The 23,743-nt window shown below is 38.5% G+C and overlaps 1 protein-coding gene across 2 annotated transcripts in view; it reads left to right on the top strand.

Moving 5' to 3' along the window:
• Positions 1–23,743, top strand: part of ANKRD62 (ankyrin repeat domain 62) — a 74,780-nt gene that overhangs the window by 27,780 nt on the left and 23,257 nt on the right. For both annotated transcript variants that reach the window (XM_078347716.1, XM_035270532.3), the window contains exons 8-12: positions 10,058–10,091; positions 12,556–12,625; positions 15,375–15,468; positions 18,954–19,045; positions 21,208–21,371. In XM_078347716.1, coding sequence (XP_078203842.1) covers positions 10,058–10,091; positions 12,556–12,625; positions 15,375–15,468; positions 18,954–19,045; positions 21,208–21,371 — 454 coding nt within the window. The remainder of the gene's footprint in view (positions 1–10,057; positions 10,092–12,555; positions 12,626–15,374; positions 15,469–18,953; positions 19,046–21,207; positions 21,372–23,743) is intronic.

Raw genomic sequence — 23,743 nt, 5'->3', positions numbered from 1 at the left:
TGCATTGGGTTAGAACATGTTCTTTTAGCTCACAGAAGTTTCTCATTACCCACCTTCTGAAGTTTGATTCTGTCATTTCATCACACTCATTCTTCATCCAGCCTTTTTCCCTTGCTGGTGAGCAGCTGTGATCCCTTGTAGGAGGAGAGGTGTTCTGGTTTTGGGTGTTCTTCTTTTTTTGCACTGGTTTCTTCCCATCTTTGTGGATTTATCTACCTGTTGTCTTTGTAGTTGCTGATTTTCAGATTGGGTCTCTGAGTGGATGTCCCGTTTGTTGATGATGAAGTTATTTCTGTTTCTTAGTTTTCCTTCTAATAGTCTGGCCACTCTGCTGTAGGACTGCTGAGGTCCACTCCAGGTCCTGCTTGCCTGGGGATCACCTGCAATAGCTGCAGAACAGTAAGGGTTGCTGCTAGTTTCTTCTTTTGCTATCTTGGTCCCAGAATGATGCCTGCCACATGTCAGTCTAATCAGTCCTTTGTGAGATGACTCTTTGGAAATACAGGGGTCAGGGAGCTGCTTGTGGAGACGGTCTGTCCTTTATGGGAGCTCAAGTGCTGTGCTTTGAGCTCCGTTGTTCATTCAAAACTGCTGGGCAGGTACGTTTAAGTCTGCTGCAGCAGATCTCATACACACCTTTTTTATCCCCACGTGCTTTGTCCTGGAGAGTTAGGGCTTTATTTATGAGTTTTTGTCGTGCTGCTGCCTTTTTTTCAGGGCTGCCCTGCCCAGCAACCTAGTCCCTGTCTGCATGCAGAGGCTTTGCTGAGCTGCTGTGGGCTCTGCCCTGCTGCCCTGTGAACTTCCCTGCAGTTCTGTTTATATGGGTGTGGTTAGAACTGTTTTGCAATGGCGGACTCTCTCTGTAATGGCGGACTCTTTTTGTAATGGTGGGTTCCCTCGGCAATGGCAGGCTGCCTCAGCAATGGTGGACTATTTCTGTAGGGGTGGAGTGCCTTGGTAATGGCAGACACCCTTCCCCCACAGAACTGGACCATTGCGGGTTCAGCTGTGCTTGCTGTGAAAGTCTCAACCCAGAGCATTTCCAATTGCTGTTGGTTTTTGTGGCGGAGGGGCGGGGTTGGACCCGCTGAGCCTGATCACTTGGCTCCCTGTCTCAGAACTTTTTTTTTTCAGTTGAACAGTGACTCTCTCCCAGGTGTTCCGGTTGCCTGCTGAAAAGGCGCCAGGATCTGTGCAATTTCCCGTATGATGATCCACTGCACTGGCTGAAACAATGGCGCTGAGATTCGTGGCGCTTTCTTGCCTGGGAATCTCCTGGCCTGGCTCCCTGTTTTAGTCCCCTGTTTAATCAGATGAATGGGCGATGACTCTGCCTTCCCTGAGCTCCAATCACCAGCTTAAAAGGCAACCAGACCAGTGTATTTTGTATGGAGAACCGCCGCACCAGGGTGCTGGCAAAACAACCAACCTGGCCAAAACAGCCACACTGGTGACCCGTGGGGCTCCTTTGCCTGGGAATCTCCTGGTCTGTGGGCAATAAAGATCCATCTGAAATGCAGTGTCCACTCACCCTCTGCACTTTCACTGGGAGCTGCAATACTGAACTGCTCCTAAATGGCCATCTCAGATCTTCCCCCACCATATTTTCTTTATACAGTCTGTCATTGATGAGCATTTAGGTTGATTCCATAGCTCTTTCAATTTTGATGATAGAGTGTCGATTTTAGATCTTTCCTCTCTTCTCTGATGAGCATTTATTTCTCCAAATTTCCCTTTTGACGCTGCTTTAAAGGTGTCCCAGAGATTTTGGTAAGTTGTGTCTTCATTCTGGTTGGTTTCGAAGAACATCTTTATTTCTGCCTTCATTTCGTATTTTATCCAGTCAACACTCAGGAGCAGGTTGTTCAGTTTCCAAGTGGTTGTTTGGGTTTGAGTGTGTTTCTTGATCCTGAATTCTAGTCTGATTGCACTGTGTTCTGATAGACTATTTGTTATGATTTTTGTTCTTTTGCATTTGCTGAGGAGTGATTTGCTTCCAATGATATGGTCAATTTTAGAGTAAGTGCAGTGTGGTACTGAGAAAAATGTATATTCTGTGGATTTGGGGTGGAGCATTCTGTATATGTCTATTAGGTCCACTTGGTCCAGCTCTACATTCAAGTCCTGGATATATTTGTTAATTTTCTGTCTCATTGATCTGTCTCATATTGATAGTGGAGTGTTGAAGTCTCCCACTATTATTGTGTGGGAGTCTAAATCTTTTCTTAGGTCATTAAGAACTTGCTTTGTGTATCTGGGTGCTCCCATGTTGGGGGCGTATTTATTTAGGATAGTTAGCTCTTCTTGTTTGATTAATCCTTTTACCATTATGTAGTGTCCTTCTTTGTCTCTTTTGATCTTTGTTCGTTTGAAGTCCATTTTATTAGAGACTAGGATTGCAATCCCTGCTTTTATTTTGTTCTCCATTTGCTTGGTAAAGCTTCTTCCATCCATTTATTTTGAGTCTATGTGTGTTTTCTATGTGAGGTGGGTTTCCTGAGTACAGCACACCAATGGTAAATTTTTATCCAATTTGCCACTCTATGTCTTTTTATTGGGGCGTTTAGGCCATTTACATTCAATGTTCATGTTATGTGTGAATTTCTTCCTACCATTTTGTTACTGGCTGGTTTTCTTTCCCATTAGTTGGCTCATTTTTTTTCATTGGGTTTTTGGTCTTTGCCAACTGTTTTGCTTTTGCAGTGATTGGTACTTGTTCCTTTCCGTGCTTAGTGTTTCTTTCAGGAGCTCTTGTAGGGCAGGTCTGGTGGTGACAAAGTCTCTCAATAATTGCTTGTCCGTAAAGGATTTTATTTCTCCCTCACTTACGAAGCTTAGTTTGGCTGGATATGAGATTCTGGGTTGAAAGTTCTTTGCTTTAAGGATGTTGGATATTGGCCCCCAGTCTCTTCTGGCTTGTGGGGTTTCTGCCGAGAGATCTGCTATGAGTCTGATTGGCTTCCCTCTCTGGGTGACCTGACCTTTCTCTCTGGCTGCCCTTAGCATTTTTTCCTTCATTTCAACCCTGGTGAATCTGACAATTATGTACCTTGGGGTTGCTCTTCTTGAGGAATATCTCTGTGGAGTTCTCTGATTTCTTGAATTTGAAATTTGGACGGCCTTGCTAGGCTTGGGAAGTTCTCCTGGATAATATCCTGGAGCATGTTTCCCAGCTCGGATTCATTCTCCCCATCATGTTCAGGTACACCAATCAAGCATAGATTAGGTCTTTTCACATAATCCTATATTTCTTGGAGGCTTTGTTCATTTCTTTTCACTGTTTTTTCTCTTGTCTTGCCTTCTCTTTTTATTTCATTGAGTTGATTTTCTTTTTTTTTTTTTATTGGATTATAGGTTTTGGGGTACATGAGCAGAGCATGCAAGACAGTTGCGTAGGTACACACATGGCAGTGTGCTTTGCTTTTCTTCTCCCCTTCACCCACATTTGGCATTTCTCCCCAGGCTATCCCTCCCCTCCTCCCCCTCCCACTGGCCCTCCCCTTTTCCCCCCAATAGACCCCAGTGTTTAGTACTTCCCTTTCTGTGTCCATGTGTTCTCATTTTTCGTCACCCACCTATGAGTGAGAATATGCGGTGTTTCATTTTCTGTTCTTGTGTCAGTTTGCTGAGGATGATGTTCTCCATATTCATCCATGTCCCTACAAACGACACGAACTCATCATTTCTGATTGCTGCATAATATTCCATGGTGTATATGTGCCACGTTTTTCCAATCCAGTCTATTATCAATGGGCATTTGGGTTGATTCCAGGTCTTTGCTATTGTAAACAGTGCTGCAATGAACATTCGTGTACATGCGTCCTTATAGTAGAACGATTTATAGTCTTTTGGATATATACCCAGTAATGGGATTGCTGGGTCAAATGGAATTTCTATTTCTAAGGCCTTGAGAAATCGCCACACTGTCTTCCACAATGGTTGAACTAATTTACACTCCCACCAACAGTGTAAAAGTGTTCCTTTTTCTCCACATCCTCTCCAGCATCTGTTGTCTCCAGATTTTTTAATGATCGCCATTCTAACTGGCGTGAGATGGTATCTCAATGTGGTTTTGATTTGCATCTCTCTGATGACCAGTGACGATGAGCATTTTTTCATATGATTGTTGGCCTCATATATGTCTTCTTTCGTAAAGTATCTGTTCATATCCTTTGCCCGCTTTTGAATGGGCTTGTTTGTTTTTTTCCTGTAAATCTGCTTGAGTTGTTTGTAAATTCTGGATATCAGCCCTTTGTCAGATGGGTAGACTGCGAAAATTTTTTCCCATTCTGTTGGTTGCCAATCCACTCTAGTGACTGTTTCTTTTGCCGTGCAGAAGCTGTGGAGTTTCATTAGGTCCCATTTGTCTATTTTGGCTTTTGTTGCCAATGCTTTTGGTGTTTTGTTCGTGAAGTCCTTGCCTACTCCTATGTCCTGGATAGTTTTGCCTAGATTTCCTTCTAGGGTTTTTAGGGTGCCAGGTCTTATGTTTAAGTCTTTAATCCATCTGGAGTTAATTTTAGTGTAAGGTGTCAGGAGGGGTCCAGTTTCTGCTTTCTGCACATGGCTAGCCAGTTTTCCCAACACCATTTGTTAAACATGGAATCCTTGCCCCATTGCTTGTTTTTGTCAAGTTTATCAAAGATTGTATAGTTGTATGTATGTTGTGTTGCCTCCGGTGCCTCTGTTTTGTTCCATTGGTCTATATCTCTGTTTTGGTACCAGTACCATGCTGTTTTGATTACTGTAGCCTTGTAGTATAGTTTGAAATCCGGTAGTGTGATGCCCCCCGCTGTGTTCTTTTTGCTTAGAATTGACTTGGCTATGCGGGCTCTCTTTTGGTTCCATATGAAGTTCATGGTGGTTTTTTCCAGTTCTGTGAAAAAAGTCAATGGTAGCTTGATGGGGATAGCGTTGATTCTGTAAATTACTTTGGGCAGTACAGCCATTTTCACAATATTAATTCTTCCTAACCATGAACATGGAATGTTTCTCCATCTGTTTGTGTCCTCTCTGATTTTGTTGAGCAGTGGTTTGTAGTTCTCCTTGAAGAGGTCCCTTACGTTCCTTGTGAGTTGTATTCCAAGGTATTTTATTCTTTTTGTAGCAATTGCGAATGGCAGTTCGCTCTTGATTTGGCTTTCTTTATGTCTGTTATTGGTGTAGACGAATGCTTGTGATTTTTGCACATTGATTTTATATCCTGAGACTTTGCTGAAGTTGTTTATCAGTTTCAGGAGTTTTTGGGCTGAGGCGATGGGGTCTTCTAGGTATACTATCATGTCGTCTGCAAATAGAGACAATTTGGCTTCCACCTTTCCTATTTGAATACACTTTATTTCTTTTTCTTGCCTGATTGCTCTGGCTAGAACTTCCAGTACTATATTGAATAGGAGTGGTGAGAGAGGGCATCCTTGTCTAGTACCAGATTTCAAAGGGAATGCTTCCAGTTTTTGCCCATTCAGTATGATATTGGCTGTTGGTTTGTCATAAATAGCTTTTATTACTTTGAGATACGTTCCATCGATACCGAGTTTATTGAGGGTTTTTAGCATAAAGGGCTGTTGAATTTTGTCAAATGCCTTCTCTGCGTCAATTGAGATAATCATGTGGTTTTTGTTTTTGGTTCTGTTTATGTGGTGAATTATGTTGATAGACTTGCGTATGTTGAACCAGCCTTGCATCCCCGGGATGAATCCTACTTGATCATGATGAATAAGTTTTTTGATTTGCTGTTGCAATCGGCTTGCCAATATTTTATTGAAGATTTTTGCATCTATGTTCATCATGGATATTGGCCTGAAGTTTTCTTTTCTCGTTGGGTCTCTGCCGGGTTTTGGTATCAGGATGATGTTGGTCTCATAAAATGATTTGGGAAGGATTCCCTCTTTTTGGATTGTTTGAAATAGTTTTAGAAGGAATGGTACCAGCTCCTCCTTGTGTGTCTGGTAGAATTCGGCTGTGAACCCGTCTGGACCTGGGCTTTTTTTTTGAGGTAGGCTCTTAATTGCTGCCTCGACTTCAGACCTTGTTATTGGTCTATTCATAGTTTCAGCTTCCTCCTGGTTTAGGCTTGGGAGGACACAGGAGTCCAGGAATTTATCCATTTCTTCCAGGTTTACTAGTTTATGCGCATATAGTTGTTTGTAATATTCTCTGATGATGGTTTGAATTTCTGTGGAATCTGTGGTGATTTCCCCTTTATCATTTTTTATTGCCTCTATTTGGTTGTTCGCTCTTTTATTTTTAATCAATCTGGCTAGTGGTCTGTCTATTTTGTAGATCTTTTCAAAAAACCAGCTCTTGGATTTATTGATTTTTTGAAGGGTTTTTCGTGTCTCAATCTCCTTCAGCTCAGCTCTGATCTTAGTAATTTCTTGTCTTCTGCTGGGTTTTGAGTTTTTTTGATCTTGCTCCTCTAGCTCTTTCAATTTTGACGATAGGGTGTCAATTTTGGATCTCTCCATTCTCCTCATATGGGCACTTATTGCTATATACTTTCCTCTAGAGACTGCTTTAAATGTGTCCCAGAGGTTCTGGCACGTTGTGTCTTCATTCTCATTGGTTTCGAAGAACTTCTTTATTTCTGCCTTCATTTCGTTGTTTACCCAGTCAACATTCAAGAGCCAGTTGTTCAGTTTCCATGAAGCTGTGCGGTTCTGGGTCGGTTTCTGAATTCTGAGTTCTAACTTGATTGCACTATGGTCTGAGAGGCTGTTTGTTATGATTTCAGTTGTTTTGCATTTGTTGAGCAGTGCTTTACTTCCAATTATGTGGTCAATTTTAGAGTAGGTGTGATGTGGTGCTGAGAAGAATGTGTATTCTGTGGATTTGGGGTGGAGAGTTCTGCAAATGTCCACCAGGTTTGCTTGCTCCAGGTCTGAGTTCAAGCCCTGGATATCCTTGTTGATTTTCTGTCTGGTTGATCTATCTAGTATTGACAGTGGAGTGTTAAAGTCTCCCACTATTATTGTGTGGGAGTCTAAGTCCTTTTGTAAGTCATTAAGAACTTGCCTTATGTATCTGGGTGCTCCTGTGTTGGATCCATATATGTTTAGGATCGTTAGCTCTTCTTGTTGTATCGATCCTTTTAGCATTATGTAATGGCCTTCTTTGTCTCTTTTGATCTTTGTTGCTTTAAAGTCTATTTTATCAGAGATGAGAATTGCAACTCCTGCTTTTTTTTGCTTTCCATTAGCTTGGTAAATCTTCCTCCATCCCTTTATTTTGAGCCTTTGTGTATCCTTGCATGTGAGATGGGTTTCCTGGATACAGCACACTGATGGGTTTTGGCTTTTTATCCAATTTGCCAGTCTGTGTGTTTTGATTGGTGCATTTAGTCCATTTACATTTAGGGTTAATATTGTTATGTGTGAATTTGATACTGCCATTTTGATGCTAAGTGGCTGTTTTGCCTGTTAGTTGTTGTAGATTCTTCATTATGTTGAAGCTCTTTAGCATTCAGTGTGATTTTGGAATGGCTGGTACTGATTGATCCTTTCTATGTGTAGTGCCTCTTTTAGGAGCTCTTGTAAAGCAGGCCTGGTGGTGACAAAATCTCTGAGTACTTGCTTGTTCGCAAAGGATTTTATTCTTCCTTCACTTCTGAAGCTCAGTTTGGCTGGATATGAAATTCTGGGTTGAAAGTTCTTTTCTTTAAGAATGTTGAATATTGGCCCCCACTCTCTTCTGGCTTGTAGTGTTTCTGCCGAGAGATCTGCTGTGAGTCTGATGGGCTTCCCTTTGTGGGTGACCCGACCTTTCTCTCTGGCTGCCCTTAGTATTCTCTCCTTTATTTCAACCCTGTTGAATCTGACGATTATGTGCCTTGGGGTTGCTCTTCTTGCGGAATATCTTTGTGGTGTTCTCTGTATTTCCTGCAATTGAGTGTTGGCTTGTCTTGCTAGGTGGGGGAAATTTTCCTGGATGATGTCCTGAAGAGTATTTTCCAGCTGGGATTCATTCTCTTCGTCCCCTTCTGGTACACCTATCAAACGTAGGTTAGGTCTTTTCACATAGTCCCACATTTCTTGGAGACTTTGTTCATTCCTTTTTGTGCTTTTTTCTCTGATCTTGGTTTCTCGTTTTATTTCATTGAGTTGGTCTTCGACTTCAGATATTCTTTCTTCTGCTTGGTCAATTCGGCTATTGAAACTTGTGTTTGCTTCGCGAAGTTCTCGTATTGTGTTTTTCAGCTCCTTTAATTCGTTCATATTCCTCTCTAAGGTATCCATTCTTGTTATCATTTCCTCGAATCTTTTTTCAAATCGTTTTTCAAGGTTCTTAGTTTCTTTGCATTGATTTAATACATGATCTTTTAGCTCACAAAAGTTTCTCATTATCCATCTTCTGAAGTCTAATTCCGTCATTTCGTCACAGTCATTCTCCGTCCAGCTTTGCTCCCTTGCTGGTGAGGAGTTTTGGTCCTTTCTAGGAGGCGAGGTGTTCTGGTTTCGGGTGTTTTCCTCCTTTTTGCGCTGGTTTCTTCCCATCTTTGTGGATTTGTCCGCTGGTCGTCTGCGTAGTTGCTGACTTTTCCTTTGGGTCTCGTTTGCGGATTCAACGGGAAGAGCTCCAATCCTGGGTTGTTCTCACAGCGCCATCTTGAGTCCTCCCATTGAGTTGATTTTCAACCTCTGATATTGTTTCTGCTGCTTGATCAATTCGGCTATTAAAACTTGCGTTTGCTTCAGATAGTTCTTGTGCTGTGTTTTTCAACTTTATCAAGTTGTTTATATTTTTTTCTAAGTTGGTTATTCTAGTTAGCATTTCTTCTAACCTTTTTTCGAGGTTTTTGGTTTCTTTGCATTGAGTTAGAATGTGTTCCTTTAGCTCAGAAAAGTTTGTTATTATCCACTTTCTGAAGCCTGTTTCTGTCAACTCGTCACACTCCTTGGTCAAGTTGTGATCCTGTGTTGTTTAGGATTTGTGATGCCTTGAAGGAGAAGAGGGGTTCTGGTCTTTGATGGTTTCATCTTTTTGGCACTGTTTTTTTTCCCCATCTTTGTAGATTTACCTGGCTGTGGTGTCAGGGAGCTGCTTGATGAGGTAGCTTGTCTGCCTGTGAAGGCGCTATTGGGTTTCTAGGGACTCCTTCAGGTTACTAGGAAAGCTTCCTGTGGTTTTTTTTTTTGTTTATACTGGGAGATTAGGCCTGCCTCTTCCACTGACCTGTAGGTGCTCCTGGGTTGTCAAGAATGCCGTCCTGTTGCTACATAGGCTTCCTGTGTTTTTTGTTAAGACATGTAGCCCAGTCCCACCTCTCTAGTGGTGGGTTGTGCCCTTCTTCCACTGGGCTGGATCATTCAGGGTTCATCTCAGATTATGGCAGTGGCTGCGCAACCCACTGGAGTCAGAGCTTCAGCCCTCTGGGATTTGTGGGGAGGGTAGGGACCTGCCCAGCTGCACCGAGCAGTCTCCCCCTTTCAGCTTCCATTCTCTCCTGTCATGGGGTAGGGGCCCGCCCAGCTGCTCCTGCTTACAGCTCCCTCTCTCTCTGGGTGGTGGGAGGGGGCGATAGCTCAGTCTGCAGGCTCTTATTCAACTCCATGCTTGTAATTCCCGGCACTTGACTGGCAAAGATTCCCTGTTCTGTGTATTGCTGAGGCTTTGGGGGAAGCGCTGTATCTGGACTGGAGTACCAGAGGGAGAGCCTCCCACTCGCCGGTCAGATGCACTTTCCGGGTGAAGCAGCACCCCTCCCTGCCTTGGTCTGCCCTCAGTGGGCTTTGCTCACCATCAGACCAGATCCATTAAAATGCACCTGGTACCTCGGTTGGGGCTAGGAGATCTCTAGATTTCTGCATCTCTCTCGCTGGGTGTTGTGCACTGGAGTTGTGTCTAATCGGCCATCTTTCAGTAGTTTTTAAATGAAGGTAGAGTTTTGCTCTGTTACCCAGGCTGGTCTTGAACTCCTGGGCTAAAGTGATCCTCCCACCTCAGCCTCTTGAGTAGTATCTGGAATTACAGCCATGTGCTACCATGCTCCCTTATGATTCTAATGTTTTATGTTTTCCTATTGTTGATTTAAAATATATCTCTTTTATTTTAATAGTGCATGCTGCTACCACTGAAGACTGCATGAACAGGTAGGATTTTACAGATTTTGAAAAATGTTATGTAATCTAAGGGACTGCAGAGAAAAGAAACTAATAACTGTTGGGTGTTTAACACTGTGCTTATGTGCTTCACATATCATCTCCTGTAGTTCTCATATAGCTTTGCAAGTAGCTGTGCTGTTATCACCTGCTTTTTTAATAATTAGGTATCCACGATTTAGAGAGGTTGGATAATTAGCCCATGATCTTGTAATTAACAAGTAGCCAACTCATGGTTTGACCATGAGCCTGACTGGCCCCCAGATCACTTCTCTTAAGACCTGTGCAGCAATGTTATCAAGGTCCAGGTCCAAATCAGATCAGTTCAGAAAGTTACATTTTGTTTTATGTCAATACTCTCCTTAGAAACTTGGTTAGTTCAGAACTTTGTCCTAACATACCTGATAATTGCAGTGGTAACCAGCACCTTATTTTAACTATCAAGGTTTTTAAGACAGATCTCACTTAGCTGGGCTACAGGACCCTAGGTTGTTTTCCATAAGCAACATCAGCCAAGTCCTGGAGATAAATATTTTGCTCTAAGTGGCCTGCATATAGACCATGTTATGTTAATTATATTTTGCTCACATTCAAAAGAAATGTGAATTGATTTCTCTACTTTCTGACTTTCTTGTTTGGTTTTCCCTCTAGGAAAGTACCTTGTTTAGTTGCATGAAGCTTTTTCTTTTTCTCCGAATTCCTTTTTTTCCCTGTGAGTTTTCTGTATTCTTTTCTTGATTTTTTTCTTGTTTGTTTGTTTCTTCTCTGCTTTTCTTGGTGGTTTTTTTTTCTATTACTGTGTTCATGCCAGCTAAATATTCTCCATTTTTCAATATACAGAATCAATCAAAAGCACATAGAATTTCAGAATTTTAAGAGATCTTAGAGACTAAACAAAATATCTAGTACTTCAATCTGTGTTTAACATCCCAGACAAGGGGTTGTTCAGGTGAAGACCCTGAAACTCAAAGATAGTAAATGATTTCTTTAGGAACACTTTGTAGCATAAATGAGATTTGAACTCAAATTCCTTAGTTCAAAGCCTACTCCTCTTGTATACCATCCTGTCAGTCAGTTTTTTAATAATAGAAAAGGGAGAGTGGGTCTAGTGATCCCAATGGAAGATGGTAAGAATGGAATGAGCTGGTGAACCTTAATGGAAGTGGATAAGAGTGGAACTAGCAGAGGGAGGCCAAAGACACTGAATTAGATAACAGTAGGGGTTTTAGAAAAGAGATCAGAATATTGGGCTTTGTGATAAGGATAAATTAGAAAAGCACAGGATGTTGGGAGTTAGCAAGAAAGACAAAGTAGGGGGCTTAAGAAAGTCCTAAACAGGTTGCTGCTGTTTTGTTTCTCTAGAGAAACTGGCAGACATCAGGGGTTTTTTTGTTTTTGTTTTTGTTTTTTTTGAAAGATGTTAAGAGAATTTGAGCCACTGGGAAGAGTCATAGAGCAGATAGAAATGTGTATCATGTTCCACTCCAACTCACAGAGGTGTAGCTTAGAGCCTGTCAAATGGTAGGGTACTGGAGGTTGCTGAACTGCATAGATCTGTGACCCAGGCCAGGTCTCCCCTTTTCTCTTCCTCTTTTTCCAATTGCTGATGTTCTTCTAATATCTATGTAGGCTTAAGGCAAGAGTAGGATTAGCTGGCAAATCAGCCATGAGCTTCATGTGGGTAGTTGGTCATATGCCTATCCTGGAGGTGAATGATTGAAACTCCATTTAGCTTACTTTCCAGGAACAGGGAAACAGAGCTCCTACTCTTGATTATTTGAGCTCATCCTTTTAGGAATCTGTGCCTTCCTACGCTGAACTTTTAAAATCTGGAGACTGCCATGGAGCCCTGCAGAAGAAGGATCTGGAAGTGGGAGCCCACAGGAAGGAAGATATTCAGATATAGTACTCAGAGAAATAGAGATACAACTATCAAGCACTCAGTTATGTTAGCTAAACCCATTTATGCCTAGTATTCCGTTATTGGAATGCTAAGCATGTGGGAGTTATTTATATCCTACCACTCAAGGTCATTACCAAGGTCTGACTTTTCAAATTCAAAAAATTGCAACTTCAGGCATAAATGGGTTAATGGAACTTTTAGTTCAACCTTCAGGACAAACTACTGTGGGTCTCTGCCAGTATATTGGCTGACACTATTTGGTATGGCAGTAAGACTGAGTAGGCATTGGATATCACATAGGTTTGGAGAGCTGAAGGAAGAAATAGATAACAAATATTTTGTAAAACAAAGGTCGTATTTTAATTACATCAGAATATATATTATTTGATATACTGATAGCTGATCTTTTCCTAGATTTTGTTTTTCTTTTTTTGTTTTTTAGAGGGACATACAGATATAGACTGGGAGTTTTTTTGTTTTGTTTTGTTTGTTTTTGTTAGAAATGAACGTGCTTTTTTTTTTTTTTTTTTTTTGTATACTTTTGCTCTTAAGGCTTTCCTGCAGACGGGATACTTCTTTATGGCATACTTCACAGGATGGTGACTTCAATTTTAAATCCAAGGTAAAGTGGTCTTGTGAAATTGATATTCTCACTCTGAATCTAGTTTTACATAGTATTTACTCTTAAAATTTAGTAGAAATTTAGCAATTGTCTACCTTTGTTTATCCGCACAATAGAAATTTGGTTAAGAAATTCATTTAAGAAGCCAGTGTAGTGTAGTGCAAAATACATGGAATCACTTTGGGTTCTGAAGCTAAGTTTGTCTAAACACTAAAGAATTATTATAGGTCAACCTAGGAGCAAATGTATGATTCTATGTTATATCCGAATGTGTAAATATCCCAATAAGATGCAGAGATAAAGAGTTTAAACTGTAGGGTTTTTTTTTTTTTTTTTTTTTACAACTTGGAGCTTGAAAAGATAATGCCTAGGACTTGAAGGTATTGATATGTTTGGATCATTAGTGTAAATCTGCAAAGAACATTTTCTGAGAAGGAAAAGCATGTGAAATAATATATGTGTGGAAGTATGAAAACAACAATTCGGTTTAATAGTGTTTTAGTTCTTTTTAATAATAGAATGCAGTGAGTTTCTTTAGTGTAAATCTGCAAAGAACATTTTCTGAGAAGGAAAAGCATGTGAAATAATATATGTGTGGAAGTATGAAAACAACAATTCGGTTTAATAGTGTTTTAGTTCTTTTTAATAATAGAATGCAGTGAGTTTCTTTGTGGCTTATCGTCATGCTTGTAGTAACATAAGTAAAAAATAATAATGATATATTTCAAGGCAACAACTGTGAAGAGATGGGAATGGCCTGACCTCTTAGGTAGAAGCAGCTGATACATAGTGGTACCAGCACTGAATGGAAGTCAAAAGATATGTTAGTATCGTGGTCCTGTCACTTATTAGCTATGGAATCTTGGGAAAATTTATTTAACTTATTTGAATGTCAGTGACCTTTTTTATAAAGACAGTATTAATATCCATCTCATAGATATGCATAATGTACAGATGTGGTAAGAAATGTGAAAATATTTTGTAAACTGGAATCTGTACATACAAATATGAGGCAAAATGAATCACAGTGAGATTCAGTGCCTTAATACATACTGTGAGTCTTTTTTTTAACCTGTAGTCAATACTGTCAAGTAGTCACTACTGTCAAGAGAACAATGAGAAGGTATAGCATAGGTATGTGGATTTCCTGTTTGAAGTAAAGTTTTAGTGGTATAATACTGGTATTATTCTATGGGAATGGAGTGATTTGACACCCAAGACCTCCTGATAAGATTTTAAGTATTTTGACCTTGAATAAATTTCTGTCATTGTGTACTGTGTACTAGGCAGTAATACACTGAATACACAAGATGAGGGCTTATCCTAGGGTAGTAGGAACACAAAAACAAACAACAAACATGTAAGTCACTACAAGTGCTTTTTATAAAGAAAACAGAAAATGTTCCATTATAGAAAATTGAGGAAGTTTGTAGTTAGGATTGGGATGGGAGGAGTAGAATTGTGTAGTCAGAGAAGATCTTTCTGGGTGCCATTTAAGCTGCCAGCTAGAGGCTGAGAAGAAGCAAGCCATGTGAAAATCTAAAAGGAGGATATTCTGGACAGAGAAAAATGAGTAACAATTGTTAATCATTTTGCTTTTAACATCCTCAAATGATCAGGAAGCAGGAAGTGGGGTAACTATCATCATCATCATTTTTAATGTGTAGGAAAGAAAATGTGCAAATGAGAATCTGGAATATTTTAGATGCTTTGTGAATAAATGTTCTTATGCTTCCCTTTTATTAAGGCTTGCTCTAGTTTTTTAAGTTATTTCTTAAATGGCAAAGAGTGGCAGAGTATATCTAATATTCACTTGCTTTTATTTAAACATACCATAAACAAAGGTTTTCCTTAGTACTTTGCCATTTTATTCAACCATTTTTATATCAGTAAAAATTTTATCAAGAAATACTTTAATTTTTCCAGGCCCTTGTTTGCCTAAATGAAGCAGCTTCATCAGTGTTCTGTTCATACACAACCTGGAATACTCCAAAGTTTCTTATGCCAATTATCTTCTTTTAATAAAAAATTCTATAATTGGGAATATTTTAAATGTTAAATGCTGTAATATAGCAAATGTATTGTATTTTCATAATGCCCTCTTACTTTTGATGGCGATTGCAAATTAGAGTTAGGTCTTTTGAAGTGAGTGTCTTGTTGAAATATGCACATAAGTTAATACTTTGCCTGTAAATAGGTTCCCTTTTGCCTTCCATACTTAGTTTTACAAGTCAATAGCATAATGAAGATAAAAGATAAGCTCCATCTAAAAAGCATATGTGAGGTTCTCTATTGAAACGTTTTGATTTCCAGACTGGTCACAGTGGCTCATGCCTGTAATCCCAGCACTTGGGAGGTCAGTGCAGATGGATCACCTAAAGTCAGAAGTTCGAGACCAGTCTAGCCAACATGATGAAAACTCCATCTCTACTAAAAATACAAAAATTAGCTGAGCACAGTGGCATGAGCCTGTAATCCCAGCTCCTCAGGAAGCTGAGGCAGGAGAATTGCTTGAACCCGGGAGGTGGAGATTGCAGTGAGCTGAGATCATGCCATTGCACTCCAGCCTGGGCTCTCAGGAGAAAAGAAAAGAAAAGTTTGGTTTTCAAGACCTGCTTCTCTTATTTTTAAGTCTAATTGCTTTAAATATAGGAAATTTAGATTTTTAAAATAAATGATTAGGAAATCTTTGTGCAACTAATTATTGTTATTTTGTATTGAAACTCATTGTTGATATTAATTTTAACAGAGTATCTCAAAGAATATTCTCCAGATGCATGGTGGTAGTTCATCTCGGCCTGTTGATCAGCAGAGGAAAAATGCAGTAAATGGAAATGTAGATGGTAATAAATATATTTTATTTTTAAAAACATTTAACATAATGTTTACTTGAAAACACCATCACTGATATAGTATAACAAGCAAAGGAAGATCACTTACTAAATGTACAGTTGGAAAAGTGAAAAGGTGATAATACGTTTTCTATATTAACATACATCTACAAGAGAGTATATTGAGAATGCCGCTAAAGGAGTTTAATTAATAGCTCCAGTTGAAGATACTCTAAGATCTGAGGAAAGTCAGGAAATAAGAAGAAAGGAGAGAAGAGGTTTATGACATAGATATACATGTGCCATGGTGGTTTACTGCACCCATCAACCCATCATCTACATTAGGAATTTCTCCTAATGCTATCCCTCCCCCAATCTCCCAACCCCTGTTATCCCTCCCCTATCCCGCAACCCCGCAACAGGCCTCAGTGTGTGATGTTCCCCTTCTTGTGTACATGTCTTCTCATTGTCCAACACCCACTTATGAATGAGAACATGCAGTGTTTGGTTTTCTGTTCTTCTTTCTTGCATCCTGTAGTTTGGCCTTGTCTTAAAGTTTCTTGACCCACTCATAGAAGATGGTATATTAAACACATCACAAAATAATGTATAAGCAGTTTTCAATATGTAAATATTGCAAAAATAAAATTTTCACATTCATTATAATAAACTTTTATATTTCAAAATCAGTACAATGTTTATTGAAAACCTTAGTTTTGTTATTCAAGGAATAAATCCTATACTTTTTGTTTTTCAAATTACTGTGATTGGATATACAATGCTAGTCTTTAAAGTACTTTTATGGAATAGGTGTCTAATCAAAACATAGCTTTCTTAACCAAAACAGTGAAAGTTCTTTAGTTCAAATGAATTCCATTTGATTACCTAACATAAATTTAACCTATATCTTTGATGTGTGATATAAAGTGGAGCAATGGGTTGCTGTGGTTTACCCCAATTCTTGCACTCCCTCCTCCTTCCAGTAATTTCAAGGGCAGTGATAATCTAATGTCCTGAGTGCAAACATACTGAAGCCATCTGAATTGACTTCTCTCAAGTGCATGTTTCTGATAGTTTTGTTTGTTGATGTTGAATGGATGAAATTGTCAGTAAATCTATGAGATGATTATATGGCTTGAATCTGGTGGCATCTAGTGCCTTGCCAAGTGGTTTATTGAAGTTTTAGAGAATAAGAAGTCTTTCTTAAAGAAGCAGCCCACAGCCAATATACTGATTGGGCAAAAACTGGAAGCATTCTCTTTGAAAACTGGCACAAGACAAGGATGCCCTCTCTCAACACTCCTATTCAACATAGTATTAGAAGTTCTGGCCAAGGCAATCGGGCAAGAAAAAGAAATAAATGGCATTCCATGAGGAAAAGAGGAAATCAACTTGTCTCTATTATTGTATATTTACAAGACCCTATAATCTCAGCCCAAAGTCTCCTTAAGCTGAAAAGCAACTTCAGCAAAGTCTCCAGATACAAAACCAATGTGCAAAAATCACAAGCATTCCTATACACCAGTAACAGACAAACAGAGAACCAAATCATGAGTGAATTCCCATTCACAATTGCTACAAAGAGAATAAAATACCAAGGAATACAACTAACAAGGTACGTGAAGAACCTCTTCAAGAAAAACTACAAACCACTGCTCAAGGAAATAAGAGATCACAAACAGATGGAAAAACATTCAATGCTCATGGTTAGGAAGAATCAATATTGTGAAAATGACCATACTGCCCAAAGTAATTTATAGATTCAGTGCTATCCCCAACAAGCTACCATTGACTTTTTCACAGAATTGGAAAAAAATCACCTTAAGCTTCGTATGGAACCAAAAAAGAACCTACATAGCCAAGACATCCTAAGGGGGGAAAAAAAAAAAACTGGAGGCATCACGCTACCTGACTTTAAACTATACAAGTATAATACAAGTCTGCAGTAATCAAAACAGCATGGTACTGGTACCAGAACAGAGATACAGACCAATGGGACAGAACAGAGGCCTCAGAAATAAGGCCACACATCTATAGCCATCTAATTTTTGACAAGCCTGACAAAAACAATGGGAAAGGATTCCCTATTTAATAAATAGTGTTGGGAAAACTGGCTACCCATAGGCAGAAAGCTGAAACTGGATCTCTTCCTTACAACTTATACAAAAATTAACTCGAGATGGGTTAAAATGTAAACATGAGACCTAACACCATAAAATCCCTCAAAGAAAACCTAGGCAATACCATTCAGGACATAGGCATGGGCAAGGGCTTTATTACTAAAACACCAAAAGCAAGGGCAACTAAAGCCAAAATTGGCAAATGGGATCTGATTAAACTTAAGAGCTTCTGCACAGAAAAAAAAAAAACTATCATTAGAGTGAATTGGCAACCAACAGAATAAGAAAAAAATTTTTGCAATCTACTGATCTGACAAAGGGCTAATATCCAGAATCTACAAAGAACTTGAACCAATTTACAAGGAAAAAAAAACATTAAAAAGTGGTCAAAGGATATGAACAGACACTTTTCAAAAGACATTTATGCGGCCAACAAACATGAAAAAAAGCTCATCATCACTGGTCAGTAGAGAAATACAAATCAAAACCATAATGAGATACCATCTCACGCCAGTTAGAATGGCGATCGTTAAAAAGTCAGGAGACGACAGATGCAGGAGAGGATGTGAAGAAATAGGAATGCTTTTACACTGCTGGTGGGAATGTAAATTAGTTCAACCATTGTGAAAGACAGTGTGGTGATTCCTCAAGGATCTAGAAATAGAAATTCCATTTGACCCAGCAATCCCATTACTGGGTACATACCCAAATAATTATAAATTGTAGTTATCATAAAGACACATGCACGCTATGTTCATTGCAGCACTGTTTGCAATAGCAACGACTTGGAACCAACCCACTGCTCATCTATGATAGACTGAGTAAAGAAAATGTGGCACATATACACCATGAAATACTATGCAGCCATAAAAAAGGATGAGTTCATGTCCTTTGCAGGGACTTGGATGAAGCTGGAAACTATCATTCTCAGCAAACTGACACAAGAACTAAAGAACACTGCATGTTCTCATAAGTGGCTGTTGAACAATGGGAACACATGGACACAGGGAGGGGAACATCACACACTGGGGCCTTTTGGAGGGTTGGGGGCTAGGGAAGGGATAGCAGGGGGTGGATAGACTGGGGAGGGGTAGCACTGGGAGAAATAACTGTAGATGACAGGGTGATGGATGCAGGAAACCACCATGGCACATGTACAGCTATGTAACAAACCTGCAGGTTCTGCACGTGTACCCCACAACTTAAAGTATAATAAAAAAAGAAGCAAATATTCCACCACAAGGTTTATTTAAACTCTGATTTTATAAAAGAAAAATATATGTTTAAATTTATGTTTATAAAGACTATAGCTTTTACCTAACTGTTCTAAGTAGTTCATTTTAATGAAATACATGGATTTTTTTTTTCTTTGACCAGAACAAGACTTAAAAATGACATCAGACAAGGAAGATCCAGGACGGCCATTTAGGAGCAGCTCAGAATTGCAGCTCCTGGTGAAAGCACAGAGGGTGAGTGGACACCACATTTCCAGATGGATTTTTATTTCCCACAGACCAGGAGATTCCCAGGCAGAGGAGCCCCATGCCAGTGTGGCTGTTTTGGCCAGTGCAGCTCTTTTGCCAGCACCCCAGCGTGGCAGTTCTCTGTACAAAATACACTGGTCTGGTTGCCCTTTTAGACTGGCAGTTGGAGCTCCGGGAAGGCAGAGTTGCCCATTCATCTTATTAAACAGGGGACTGAAACAGGGAGCTAGGCTAGGAGATTGGAAAATGTGCATTTCTCTCCACCACATAGTGACAGAGCATCAAAAGTACCTCTAGAAGAATAGTTGCAGCACAATATACGAAGATTTAAGCATGAAGTAGGCATATTACAACTAGAGTTCCTGACTTTGAAGAAAGAAAAGTTCAACTTGAGAAAGACTTGGAGGGTCATTTGCTGCTACTTATTTTTTTCTCTTGATCAGTTATTTGGTGCATTCTAATTTTTTACTTATGAAATCTCTTGTGTAAAATGGGGCTTCTAAATACATAATTGCATGTAGAAATACATTATTTCTCTATCTAAATGATAGATGTTCAGAAAAACATTCTACAATCTTTGTTCCTTAATCAAACCAAATCCATCTATCAGTTTTCCACGTGGCATAGAGATTGAGAAACTAATTAACCTATCTGTATACCATAGATATGGGTTCTTTTGAACTAGGGTTAGCATATAGGAAATTGCTTAATGAATGTAATAAGCCCAAGGATGTAACATTTTTCTATTGACTTGAAGATGAATTGCACTTACTTAATAAAGTGGGAAATCAATGGGAAGGAAGCAATAACTAAGAAGTGATAATAAAAATGTATCTATCCTTGAGAATTGGAATAAATATTCATAGTAAAAGGAATCTGTATGCTGTACATTGTGCTTTCATGTGTGCAAGTTGATCCATTTAACTCAATATGTTGGGGCTTATAATTTCATCATGATCACCTTAAATATGTTTGAAAACAAATGTATATAGATACCTCCATTTATTTTTCTAACCACCAAGTTTACATGTTTCTGTCAAAATCAGATCTTAATGTGATTTTATTTAATAGAGTATGATACATATTAGCATGTATAACTTTATCATATAAGTATCATAGATTCTCAGTTAACAAATTTCGTTTTTGACTCTAAAGTAGAAACCTGATTTCTGTACATTGAGTTTTAAAGATAAACAAAAATCTGGCAATACTCACCTTTGAACGGAAAAGTAGATGAGCCCTCTCAGCCCCTGCTGAGGCATTAAGTTACTTTCTCAGGATCATGCTTTTAATTCTTCTGATTAATTTAGTGAATATATCAGATAATTTATCTGACTCTGCATTACAAAATAGTATTATCAGTTTTTGTGCCATAAAATGCTAGGAAATGCTTAGGAGCTCTGGATGAGTCATTATCTAATGACTATCTAATCTTTAGATAATAGGGCTAAAGTAGATAAATACTTCCACTGTATATTCTCCAGCTATAAAATGTCATGGTTACTGAATGTGAAATTTGGAAAGCATCTCATTTTCCAGAACTCTATCCTAGCATCTCAGCAGTTTCACTCTGCTTCTTCTGTAGCTTCAAATTTTGATTACTGTTTTTCAGCAAGCACCTTCACATTTTTGATATCCTAGGATCCAAATGAAAAACGAAAGATAAAAGACAGTGGGGAAAGCTTATTGCAGAAAGGGGAAAACTTCCTTTCTGTTCCTGAAGCCCCACAATGCCACATTCTCTACATCTGGCCATTACGTGTAAACTCCAGGAGGTAAGGATAGAAGAGGACAGATTTCATGGCTTTGTCCTTTTATTTCTCTATTTCTGCTCATCACAAGGGGGCGAAAATTTATATTAGACAGCAAAGAGTGGAGGAAATAAAAGCACAAATTTCGAATGAGCCCTTTTTGAAAGTGTGGAAATTTTTGTTTTATTCACTCAGAAGTGATTCAGACTTTATATGAATATTGATGAAAAAATCATAACATAATTTATGCTAATAATTATATAGTGATAAAATTAAATACAAAATATTTTCATGACCATTATCATGACAGAGTCAAGTGATAAAATAAATGAAAACAAGTTATTTCTATTAGACAAAATAATGGCAATTATTATCAGTGTCAAACTTTCATCGAAGGTTGCAGAAAAAATGAAAACATGCAGAAATAAGAAAATGGAGGTGTCAAGAAACCTACATGCCAATTACAGTGACAGTGATCTTGATGAATTAATCCAAGAAAGAAGGAGCAGAAAACCTGATAATCATCAATTTCCCAGGCAGAAGAGTGAAGAGAATAATGGGTAAGCTCATAGCAATATTTAGTAATATAAAACATCTTAAGTATAATAAATCTGTGTTAAGAATTTTATATATGATACATGCTTATATATGTTAAGAATTTTCATTATAGCATTATCATATCAAAAAGCTGGAGATAGTCTAAAATCCCATTAATAAGGAAATCAGTAAATTGTCATACCCATTAAATAACATAGTATGCAACCCTCTTTTTAAAATTAGGTTGGATCAGTATACTATAGTATACTGATTACTTCATCAGTAATGTATATTTAAAACATTTAGTTTGATAACACATCTTAAGTAAATTTTGTCAGAATATGATATTGTAATGTCTTGATACTTGTAATATCTACTGAGTTGCAAAAGGAAACTACATGCTACCTTGACACTTTAGGTTACCAACAAAGTTTCTAGTTATGACATTTGTTTCTTGTTCTCAATGCATTAGTGCTCAAATATTGAATCTCACAATAATGTGAATATTGTCAAGGGACTGAACATGAGGATCTGTATTCCATGTAAATATTCAGTGTGTTGGTAAAACTTGTTAAAACATATCAAAGTATCTTTGATCTACCAAGTCAGGAATTCATCCAATTTTTTCCCGTGAAGAGTAACTACTTTAGGCCTCATGGACCAAAAGGTCTCCGACATCTGTCATAGACAATAGATAAATAAATACGTAGCACTGTGTTCCAAGAAAACTTTACTTACAAAAACAGGCAGTGGACTGAATTTGGCCCACAAGTACTGATTTGCTGACTCCTATGCCAAAACCAGGGTGCTGCTAATGCAGTGAACCTCCTGTTTTGAGGCACTTTGAATGCATCCCATTATCCTTTCAAAAGATATTTCAGTATGCACAACACCGTATTTTACAACAGTGACTTCATATTACATAATTTATAAAATTCAATAGACAAAATAAGATTTGAATTTTTACCTTTTTTCATCTTATAGAATTTATTATTTTAATATGACTAACCATTTTATATATTTGATGAGGATAAAATATCTCAGAGTTGAGTGATTTTTCTCAAGTAAGAAATACTGCCCTTTAGTCTTTCTGTGGACTTTATAAGCATGACCGAAATGATAACCAGCTTTATTATCTAGAAATGTTCAAGGGGTGTTTTAGTTCTATAATTTTATGATGTTATTTAGTACTTTGGTCTGACTTGCCATATATGTCTGGCTTGACATATATATATATATGTGTGTGTGTGTGTGCATTTGTGTGTGTGTATGTTTGTGTGTCTATAATTTTTAAAAGCTTTTAAGATATTAAAACATACTATGTAACTAATCATTAATCATTATGAAATGATTGAAAATGTCCTTAAAATGAACCTGTCTGTACTCATGGACTCAAGTTTCCTTTCCATTCACTCTTGAACTCACTGCCATAATTTTCACTCTCACCACCCCTCCAAAATTGTTATTCTCAAGGTTGTCACTGATTTTTCACTGTAATACATCTAGACATATTTTTTTTAGATCTCGCTTTATGTAACTTATCAGCAATACTTGACCCAATGGAAAACTCTCTCCTCTATAACACTTTCTTCACTGACCCTCAGAATCCCACTCACTCACCTAGATTTTCCTCCTGACTTTCTAGTCCATCCATCTTAGCCTGTTTTGCTTACATCTCCGCATCTTCTACCTTTTACAGATTGAAGTGACCCAGGGCTCAGTTCTTGAGGTTTTTTTCTTGTGACTTTTACTAACTTATATATGCTAATGATTTTCAAATTTATACCTCCAGCCCATTTCAGGCCTATATATCAACCTGTCTACTTGACATCTCTCCTTGATTAACTATTGGGTACAGCAAATTTATCAGGTCCATAATCTAGCTACGGATGGTCTTCCTCCTACCTGCCCCTCATGTATTTTTTTGTTGTTCCATTAATCACAACTCTTGCAAATGCTCTGCCCAAAACCCTGCTGTCATCCTTGACTCACACATGCTTTCTCTGTCTCCCTCCCCTGACCCCTACTTCTGACACTCCACAGCTAAGATGTTAGCAGATCTTATCAGGTCTAACTTCACAATATATCCCAAAACCAGTCACATCTTTCGTGTCTAAGCCACTCCACTATCATCTGATTGGCCGTCTAGATTAGCATAATAGACTGCTAATTGGTCTTCCTGTTTCTCCATGTTTAATCCTGTTTTCGTCAATTCTTAACCCAGTGAACCTATTAATACATGTCAGATTATGTCACTCCTTTGGTTAAAAACTTCTAATTGCTTCCCATTTCACTCAAAATATATGCCATATTTTCTCCTAATACTCAAAAGGCAGCATAAGATATGACCTCTTATTTTCCTGATTTAAGCTTTTGCCTTTCTAGTCTGGTTTAT

Source organism: Callithrix jacchus, chromosome 13 (assembly GCF_049354715.1).
Source record: "Callithrix jacchus isolate 240 chromosome 13, calJac240_pri, whole genome shotgun sequence".
Classification (NCBI taxonomy): Eukaryota; Metazoa; Chordata; class Mammalia; order Primates; family Cebidae; genus Callithrix; species Callithrix jacchus.
The sequence above is the reverse complement of the archived record's forward strand: the minus strand, read 5'-3'. Positions and strand labels throughout refer to the sequence as shown.